General features: G+C 30.3%; 1 protein-coding gene across 2 annotated transcripts in view; it reads left to right on the top strand.

The window, feature by feature from the left end:
- The window catches only part of LOC106464277 (pyruvate carboxylase, mitochondrial-like), an 82,973-nt gene that overhangs the window by 18,904 nt on the left and 53,188 nt on the right, over positions 1-10,881 (top strand). The window contains exons 1-4 of one of the 2 annotated variants that reach the window (XM_013924405.2): positions 429-489; positions 5,421-5,596; positions 7,454-7,638; positions 8,545-8,710. In XM_013924405.2, the coding sequence (XP_013779859.1) occupies positions 5,449-5,596; positions 7,454-7,638; positions 8,545-8,710 (499 nt within the window). In that variant the 5' untranslated portion in view covers positions 429-489; positions 5,421-5,448. Of the gene's footprint in view, positions 1-428; positions 490-5,420; positions 5,597-7,453; positions 7,639-8,544; positions 8,711-10,881 lie in introns of those variants that run through there. The other variant, XM_013924404.2, reaches the window with a different exon arrangement.

The following is a 10,881-nucleotide window of genomic DNA, read 5'->3' as shown; positions in this document are numbered from 1 at the left end:
AATATTGGGGTGATGTGGCCCCGGCTACGATCCTGGAATTATAATGCTTAAGAATTTACTTTTATAAACAATCAAACCGTACTGTCGTCGGCACTTTGACATGAATAATGCTTACAACGTTTTTTAAAAATGTTAATTTGTTAACAGATTGATCAGCCTATAACGACTGTATTATATCGTTGATGCGCATCTTTCTAAATATAGAAATGAGCGGCTGTCAAATGACTGAGTTTTTTTTTTGGGGGGGGGTTCTGATAAACAAAAATTATTTTTAATACATTTTTGAAAATTTCGTATTTATACTTTTAAGATACTCCTTAATTATTCATATTAAAATTTATCAAAATCTGATTTTGGATGGCTTCTTTTAACTGCGCTGGTAATAATTATTTGCGCCAGCTGCCAGTGTTCATGTTGACTTGGTAGCCATAAACGCTAAGCGGGGAAGACTCAAGTTTCATCGTTCGCGTGCCCATCATAACATCTTTGGTAAGTTTAGATACTGCTATATCTGCTTATCAGTATATAATCATTTTCATAAATAGACATTATCTCACATAATCAGTAAGGTGATTTTGTACTTTAACGGTGTAAGTTAAACTGGTAAATGTAGTAATTTAAAAAAGGCCTTGCACATGGTCTTAAATATAATTGCAAATTATAATTTTTATGGTTGTTACTTTTTAAATTTACAAAAAAAGTACTGCGTTCGTGTAGAAAAAGGTTATGGTCACTAATCTGTTATCACAAGACCTAAAAAGTCGCTTGAAAATGTTACTTTGTGCTTTTTAATTTGGTAAATTGTATTTTTTAAATCTCACCAGAATAGTAGTTAAATATATTAATAAAGGAATACAAAATATTTGCTTGTATTCAAATGCAAACTAGTAGTAATACTAGTAGCTGTATTCATTACACACGGTAACAAACATAAAATTAGAATTGTAGAAATTGACACTGGGGATACTGATGATAATCTTATCCTTCTGAAAGGTCTTATGAACGTGATGAGTGATCAGAAATATAGAAAATGTGTTTATATATCTGAGAAAAGTAATCAAAGATGCACTTATGATATAAAAACTTGACTTACTCTTGTTTGATAATGGTGGATGGTACGAAGAGAGAAGAGAATTTCAACTTCCAATGCGATTCAGATTGTGGAAAAGCAGTATTTGGCTAATAGTGTGTGTTGTTAAGCCTGATTTTTGGAGCATTGTATATATATTTTTCTCCTTGTTAGATGAATGTTTTTAATATAGTGGAAAGGGTACAGAGAGAATGTATTTGAAAAAAAGAAGCCAACCAATGTTAAATGTAACATTGTATAACTACAGACCAAGGGTATTTGTTAACTTTTTCAGAAAGATGTGAGAATTTGCTGCCTGCCCAAAAAGCTGTTAGAAAATTTATCTTATTCCCTAGCTATTTATATGAGCTATTTAAGAAAAAAAAATCATTATAGTATGGTACCAAACACAAGATTTGTGCAACTTTGTTATACTAAATTATAGGTGTTCTTAAAGCCCAAATTAATTAATAGCTACAGCTTTTAAACTTGTGTAACTAAAAATTGCTCTTAACATGCATACATTAAACCCTCACCCTGCCTTTTCACTTCTTTCTTCTAGTCATTATATCAAACTTTTCATCAGGCATTTAAATTTGGTTAAGAAAATTTATTAATGAAATTGTTACAGTATGTAGTAATAAATTTTAATAAACTAAAGGAAATTGGCTAGGCTAAACAAAAAGCTGGTATTATTATTATGAATGTGCTTGAAAGTGCATTATACTGTTTGTAGCTTTTCCTGAAAGTGCCATTCACTTATTAAAACATGCTATACACAGTTGAGGTAGAAGAATGAATTACAAAAGAAAATAGAGAGTAAAAAAATGCCAATACATTTCTATGGATTTCATTTATTGCTTCTGTGTACATACTTTATTTGTATAGTATATGGTATAGATTCCTACAGTATTTGCATTTGGGCATTGTTTTCTATAGTAATAATATTAAAACCTTCACATTTAAAGGAAACAAATGCATTCATATGTGCTGTATGTAAGTAACTGTTAAATGATACAGTATCAAAATGCTACCAGATATACGTTAACTTTAAACTCCTCCAAAATAATGTTTTAAAATTAATTTAAACCAACAGTCAAAACTATACCACCAAGTAAAGGAATCAATTAGTTCACAAATATTGGATAAACTAGTTTTTCCTCATAGCAAGCATAGATTTTTGGATTTCCAAAGCTTATACTTGCATATCATATTAAAGCCCTTAAATTAAACCTTAATATTGTCATACCTGAAACCTAAATAATTTCACCCTTCCATTAGTAGTATAGAATATACCTTCAGTGAGGCATATGCAAGTAATTGTTCTACATTTCTGTGCAGTTACTGTTTTTAGTTACATATCCACATTGATTGGATGTTGCAAGGTATAAATATATGCTTACAGCATACAGCAACATAATTTAGAATGATGAGAACCCACAGTGCATAGGATGTTGTGCAAGACTTGCTAAAAGCCAGTGTCTAATGTGCTGTTATGAGATATCCATAGTGTCTCTTCACCCCACCCCCCAAGAACAAAGTGAGTAGCATCATGTCTGCACATACCAGAGAACTGTTTCCCACACTTGAAAGTCAATGGCAGCATTACTGGCACATTTATATATTTATATAAATTGAGTTGAGCTGTTGTAACTATAGAACCAGAGTCTAAACGTACTGCATGGCTTCCTATCAATAAACTCATGGACTTGTTGACTGGTATCTTTAAACAAACTTTTTTTTTTTTTCTCTCATTTGGAGCAGATGGAGTATTCTCAGCCAAATTTTGCCATGAGAGTTCAACTAATTCCTTTTTCCTGATGTCTGGTTAGCCGTTGGTTATTTCTTTCATCTTGTTGGGCTCAAAGACTCATCTTTTGAGTATTATTTTCTTGGTATCTAATCAACTGTTGATTTCTCAGCTGGAATGCCTGGGTTCATGTCACTTATAACAGTTCTCCTTTTCTGGTATCCTTCTTATTTCTTATTCCTTATGAGCTTTTGTCTGCAGTTCTTTTATTTCATTCATTCAGAGTCATTAGTTGTCTAACTTGTTCTTTTGGTTCTTCTAAACTGTCATCAGTGGAAGTTGATGTTTCAACACAACTTGATCTGATGATCCTTTAAGTTCAAGATGGTATCTTTAGTTGTATTTGTTAAATCCAGCTTTAATGGTTTATAGTTTCATTGCCAACTGTTGAGCTTCCTTTTAAGGATGTACATCTACTTTTCTTCAGCCTCATCCTTGTAACAGCATCTGTAAATTAGTTATATACCAATGAATCCATCACTTCATGAGGAGTGTCCAAGTAACATAATTTGGTGAGCCTTTCCAAATGTTTAAAAGTTACCCTAAGGTCTTTTCTTTCCTCTGTACCTTATTTTGGAGTATTGTTATGAACCCTTCTTCCTGGTGCGATACTCCAAACCAGTTTGGTAAGGTGGATACCAATGCTTAATAGTTGTGGCTCTCAGCTGGAAGATTACTCTGTTTTTGAAGTTGGTCTTTTTAAATGGGTACTAAAATGGATGGTTTGTTTTTCACTATTTCACCCATTCACTATAGAAATTATTTCAAACTGAGGCTGGTATGACTCCCATGGTACTTTTGAATCATAGTCTGTTGGTTTCTATATTGGCTAATTTTGAACTGACTAGCTAAGTTCTGGAATTGAATTTACTAATGTCATGGCTGAAATAATCTAGGAAGTTCTTTCAATACCAAGGAGCACAGCAGTAATAGGTGTAGACCAAATAAGTTATCCTATTCCATATTTTGTAGTAGATGGTGTTTTAGGTTACAGATCTTGAGCTATGCAGTAAGAGGTGTGGCTGGTTTAATCTTTGCATTTAATTTCTTTTCCAGAAGTCTTACTTTGTCACTGTTCTTTTCAACCTCATTAATGTCTTTCTTCATCAGTTTTGTCACTTGTGGCCTTGCTGTACTTCTTTAATATTGTCATTATACACTTTACATATTTCTTCAATCTCATTGTTATCATCTTTGTACATTTTCTATAGTTTCATCAATCAATTAAAAATGAATCTTATTGAATTCTTTCTTAAATGGTATGCCTTTTTCTTGATCCATAAATTTTCTTCCTATTCAAATAAACTTAAAATTTCATTCTTTCATGTTATGATTGTCAATAGTAGAAGTTTATCCAAAACTTTTATTTTAGTTTTCACCAAACTAATATCTCTTTTCTGACACTAGTATAGTAACATAGGTCTTTTGCTGGCAGGTTTGTTTAAATTATCAGGTGAAAATAATTCAACGTCTAGTCCACATAATGATAATAATTTATTTCCTCCTTTTACATTTCTACAAACTTGAATACTTGTACACTGCCATTAGGTCCATGTTACACATGTAAAACAAATTAACATATTTGAAGAAATTTAACAGCAATAACTAACACACTGACTGGTTCACTCAACATCTTGAAATAAAACTACACACTTGCAAATATTTCATTTATAATCTAGCTTCGAATGTGCTAGAAAACATTGTTGCATCCATAGTTTTCTAGATTACTTAAGCCTATCTTATTAAACCTTCTGATTTTAACATCATTATTGAAAATTACAACTCTCTCTAGCTAATACTTAAATTATAACATTAAAAATATAGCTTGCAACAATATTTTAAAACACAGAGCCACATTTAAGACACTGTATTTTGTTTGAATATTATATTCATTATTGGTTTTTATCTTAAGTGTTTAATACTTTAAATGTGTATGGCTTTTGCCTTATAACCTAATTACTGTTGTGTGTGATAAAATCAGCTTTTGTGTAATTTACAAGTCATTTAATTATAAAACAATAAAATATTTATAGCACTAACTGAAGTGAAACTTTTTTTTAAAAATAGGTTAGTCCATAAAAGTTAACAAAAGGAAAGAAATCAAAGCTAATTGAAAATGGATGTGTAAATACTACACGATATGTTAAAAACAATTATAAGAAAAAGGACCATTCTTACATTTTATCTTTGATCTTTCTTAGTATAATGCATACACATTTATCACTATAAGATATGCCATTCAAGCATGTAGACATGATGATGTGCAGTATTCATTTTTAATTAATTTTTGTTGAATTTCTTGGTTTGTTTTGCTGTGAAATTCTGTACTATATTATAAATACGTGTTAGATTCACATGAACTGGTACTGTAAGTAATAATTTGCTACTCACTTTTAGAAGTGTCTTGAATTTTTTGTTTGTAGACTAATGAAGAATCTTTACCTAAAGTTTATAATTATTTTTTTTAACAATTCTTTATTACCATGAGAATTTGAAGTTTATGTTTTAAGTTTAAAAATTACTATTTTTCTTTTTTAAAAGCATAAGTGGCTGCTTACAGTAAAAGACAATGACATTTCTTCTGGGGTTGTCCCGAATCGGGAAAAAGAAGACTACGTTGACATGTATGTTTCACAGATTGAAGCTGAACTCTTTTCTGTTATACAGCAGTTCTGCTACACACCAACCCATTAAAAAAGTTTTGGTTGCTAATAGAGGTAAGTTGACTTTAAATTTATCATTTTGTACTACACTTGTTCTTCTACATGTCTGAAGGACTATGAAATTCTATTTTAAAGCTATCTCGCATGTTTGTGTATGTATTAGAAAAGTTAATACACTTCCTAGGAATATTTTCCATGATACACACTGTTTTGTTATTGTTTGGCTGTCTACTGTCCTGTTTAACTTATCATTTTACATTGGACAGAAGATTGTTTGCAAAATATAATCTGTAATCACTAGTAATCTTCTTTAAGACCTTTTTAACCTGTTTGAGATGTGAGTGAAGTGCTTATCATTATAGTTTAGTACACTAACATTCTTTACAGAATTGGATATTGACAGTATTTTTTTTATTTCTAAGGTTATTTTAATGAATTGGTTTGTGATACTCAACCCATTGACTGCAGCTTCTCTAAATTTGTGCAGAATTTTTGCAAGCTGTACACCATATACAGCACACTCCCACTTAACTGCCAGCAGCAGACTATACACTATACATCAAATCAGCAGTCGATGGGTTAAAATCTTAGTTTTATATAGTATGTATATAGCTTAAAATTAAAGTTGAATAAAGAGCTACATCCAAGTTCATGGCAGCTTTAGAGTTATTAAGTAACTATCACTAGTGCTTTTTACAACATTTTTCTTATTCCATGTATTGAATACATTGCACAATTACCAGTAATTTGTGTGTGTTTTTTTTTTCTAAACCACATCGGGTTCTGAAACAATTAAGATTTAATATGACTTTATTTTTAAATTTGCTACTTTCACTCAGTAATACTTTGCTTCTCTTTTCTTTGTCTTTTTTTTTTTCCAAGGTGAGGAAACCTTGTTTTGAAGTAGAAATAGTGCTTTTTCATTGTAAAATTACATTATACATGTTTTCTCATTATTCATATCTTTGAAACTTTTTGTTGCTGTCATTTTAGTGCTGAATAAATGTAATGTGTAACTTCCAACATTTCTCTTTTGTCAGTGTTGTACTTCTGTGAATGAGTGAATATTTTAAGTGAACATTTACCTGCCATGCCATAAAAACATAGAATTAAACTTAGAATGCATAATTTTTAAAGCAAGTTGCATTTGTTTTTAATCCTATAAGAATAACTTCCAACTTTTCCAGGATTTGCTTAATACTGCATTGAGGCTAAACATTACAAATTTTGCATGTATTCATACATGTAACTAAAATAAAAATAACAGTTAAGACACACCTATAAAATTAAATTGTAAAAAAAATCTACCATTAATAAACTTAAATTATCAATTTACTTCAGTTACTATAAAGTGCAGTTTCACAGTATCATTGGCAGATCTGTTATTCGCTTAAGAAATAACTTTCTTGTGAACTATATTTTATCACTGACATAAGATTATTGGTACTTGAGCTGTAGTGTTTTAATATAAATAAGCATAATTTAAGTTACATTAGCTGCTGAATTTACTAATGATGGATTTTGCACAACTGGAAAGGATGGTAGTGTTTCTACCCTAGACTAACCTTCTGGTAGATTCTAGATACCATATGACTGTTTTTATAATGTACATTTAAACTGTTTAATTTTAATATGAAGACTTGTTACAAAAAAAATTTAAAAAAGTATATTAGTCTATTTCGTCTTATTAAGGAAGAAGAAAGCTAAATATTTAATATTTTCCATTTGTTGAGTAAATATGTGTTAACTTTTTATAGATTTATTTAAACATTTAAATATTTTCTCAGTTTTGCATGTTATTGGATTTGCCCAATTTCTGGATCATGTTTGTAATTATAAGTACAGTATTACATGCATATTTTGTTTTCAGATATCAGATGAAGAAAAAAAAAAAATTTGTATTTCTGATAGGTGAAATAGCCATCCGTATTTTCAGAGCATGCTCAGAGCTGGGCATACAGTCAGTGGCTGTATATTCGGAACAAGATACAATGCATATGCACCGACAAAAAGCCGATGAATCATATTTGATTGGACGAGGTTTACCTCCTGTACAAGCTTATCTAAACATTCCAGAAATTATCAGAGTAGCTCAGGTAAATAAAGTTGATCATTTATATAATTGGTCATTACTGAAACAAAATGTCCATAAAAGTTCAAAAATAAAAACTTTTATGGGAGGGGTTTCAGGTTGATCACATCAGACAAAGATTTGTGTGTGTTTGTGTAAAAGAAAAATACAAAACTTTCCTACGAAGTTTTAACCCAGAGTGATCAAGGCAAATTATTTATTGTTTGAAACTAAAGTACTGGTGCCCAAGAATCTGAAGTTTAAATTTATTCTGCATTTTGAAATTTGTTTGTCATGTAGGATGAATGCTTGGACTCTTCTGATTGATTTGTGTAAGTGCACTGTCAACCAGAATTGCATAGTTTGAGAATTACATGACATTCTTAGATTTTGAAATATCATGATTTGATGGTTTCTTCTCAGTTTAATGCAACAACAAAAATCACAACAATGTACCTGAGCACATTAAAGAATTAATCACTTATGAGAAGATTTTTTTTCAAACCAAATCTAATGCACATCTATGTAAAATGTATTAAACATAGATGTGTATATTTTTAGTGATGTATAAACTTGATTTTTTTTATTAAGAGAATTACGATTTTTTGAATTGTGAGTATTTGAATATATAATATCTGAGAAATATTATATATTATGGAAATGTTTTTTGTTTTTTATTATTATTATTATTATTATTATTATTTAAACCTGACCTATCTGTCTTCCAAGGCTAAATGTTTATGGTTATTCTTACAGATTGAGGTGAGTTTATTTGACTAATTTTATTGCTGTAATGATCAAAATAGTATTTTGTGTGTTTGTGTTTATAAACAAATACTGGTGAAATAGTGGGATACATTTGGAAAAGGTGAATCCATTGTTGTGAAAGAGAACTGGCTCTCTTAATAATTGGAATATTTAAATATTCTAGGAAAATAATGTTGATGCCATCCACCCTGGCTATGGTTTTCTAGCAGAGCGTGCAGATTTTGCCCAAGCATGTATAGATGCAGGAATCAAGTTTATTGGACCATCTCCTAATGTAATGGAAAGAATGGGGGATAAAGTGGCTGCCAGGAAATCTGCATTAGCTGCAGGTAAATTTCAGACTGTATTAATTATTTCAAATAGTTATGAAAGTTTACAAGCATTCTAACTCTTAAATTCATTGTTAGATAGTAGTAGTAGTAGTAGTAGTAGTAGTAGTACAACAAAGGTTAAAGACAGTTAGTTTAATTACTTATCTGTGTATATTGTTATAGAGGTGTTGTCACAATGGTTATTTGATTTCAGTGTTGTTGTTTTTTTTAGGATTTTCTTTATTTGGAGGCAGAATGGAGACTGAGTTTGTTGGGGGAAAAAAGGGATATATTGGAAAAGACAAAGTCAAGTGTTGTTAAATACAAAAGAAATTGGCTTTTTCTTCTTTGTCTTTAACTCTTCCACTGCAGATATCCCTTTGAACACTTTTCTGTGCAAGTCACTGAGTTACAGTCAAAATTTAATTAAAAACCTTTACTATCAATTTATGTGAATGAAATTAACATTGTAGTGTATTTTATGATTCAATCTGTTATTCTAAGATAAGTTTTAATTCCTTTATTTCAAAAGACACCTTTAAAATAAATACTTAAAACTGTTGGTTTTGTTGTCACATGACCCAGGAGCTATAAAAATATCAACTTTTGCACTCTCCATCTTGTTTAAAATAATGCTAGTCATGTAAATGTATGTCTAGACAATAAGTACATTTACTTCCCCTATTGACACACAAGTTTCAAAGCTCTCTTGCTAAATGCAGTAGCAACAAGTAATAAATTTTGTCAACTCCTGATGAATGTCACGCCCACCTTCTATATTTTTGCTTGAACTTTATAACATACACGTGGTTGCTACATATACATGTATATAGTCATTAGAAAGAGCTTATTTTACACTGTAATCTAACAATGGTTATTTTGAAATTGGCACATAGTTGATGTCATCTGATAGATATAACTACCCAGGACTGGGCTTAGGAGGGTATGGGACCTGAGGCTAGTACTTAGGTCTAGGTTTTTGATTTTGGATACTAGAATTATACACTCCACTCAGCTACTGAGGAGCAGGGCCTGAAGCAGTTGCCTAAGTAGCCTTGCTGTAAGGTTGGCCCTATAACTACCTGTAGTATTGTTGGTTGCTTTATCCACAATAGCACTTAGTTTTTTCTTACCTAAATATGTTAAAAGTTAGAGAGACATATAAATTGCATTTAGATCTTACTTTTATATCTTATTTAATTATGTATTATTTATGTTTTAAAATGCATAACTGAAAGGTTTAAACATTTTTAAAATATACATCATACCCTGTGTCAATTCTCAAGGCTTAAGATCTTGCACAAGGGTAAGATATTTTGGCCGAAAGCTTGTGCATCTCTGTTGAAGATGCTGTAGTTACACCCCAAAGGAACCACTGACTTGTGCCAAGATTAGTAATAAAAGGTAAAGGACAGGAAAGGAAAATTAAATATTAAAAATTAACTATATGTGAAAAGGAAAATACCTGAAATTATGATTCTATCCAAAAGAAAATATTTTAAGATATTCTACAAAAAATTGAAAGTTTATTTTTTTCATTTCTTAATTTTAAACATTTCATTGCACTGTATGTTGATGATAATATGTAAAGTTAATGATATGGTAGAGAAAATGAAAAATAAAATAGAAACATTTACCTTAAAAAAACTTAATATTCATTTAGGAGGTTATACAAATAAAACTCAAACTGTAAGATGAAGAAAAATTAAAATCAAAAATCACTTTGCACACTTTAAGTGTTTGAGTGCAAATAACTATAATCAATAAATAACATATTCTTAGCAAAAATACTTAATTAAAATAATATCATTCTTTGTGTACAAGTTACTTAACTTTTAACAAAATCTTACCAGTTTCTGATACAGTCTTACTTTCCCTCACACAAAGCTAGCCCCATGTTCATCAGCCATCTAAGTATTACTAAAATAAATTTTCAAGATCAAAGCACCAATCTATATACTCCATCAATTTCACGCCATTTCTGAACATGTAAATATCATGTGATTATTTTCTCTGCTATTCTCACTGAATTCTCCCTTTCTTGATTGGCACAGTTGCTTAGACATGTTTTTTCACGTGTTTATGATATGCTTCTTTGCCATTTCAATTTTTTTTTCAACAGATTTAATTTACTGTGTTTGTATTCACTTGTTTGAACACTTCTTTTTTTTTTTTTTTTTTTTGCATTT

Source organism: Limulus polyphemus, unplaced genomic scaffold, assembly GCF_000517525.1.
Source record: "Limulus polyphemus unplaced genomic scaffold, Limulus_polyphemus-2.1.2 Scaffold1605, whole genome shotgun sequence".
In the NCBI taxonomy this organism is placed as follows: Eukaryota; Metazoa; Arthropoda; class Merostomata; order Xiphosura; family Limulidae; genus Limulus; species Limulus polyphemus.
The sequence above is the reverse complement of the archived record's forward strand: the minus strand, read 5'-3'. Positions and strand labels throughout refer to the sequence as shown.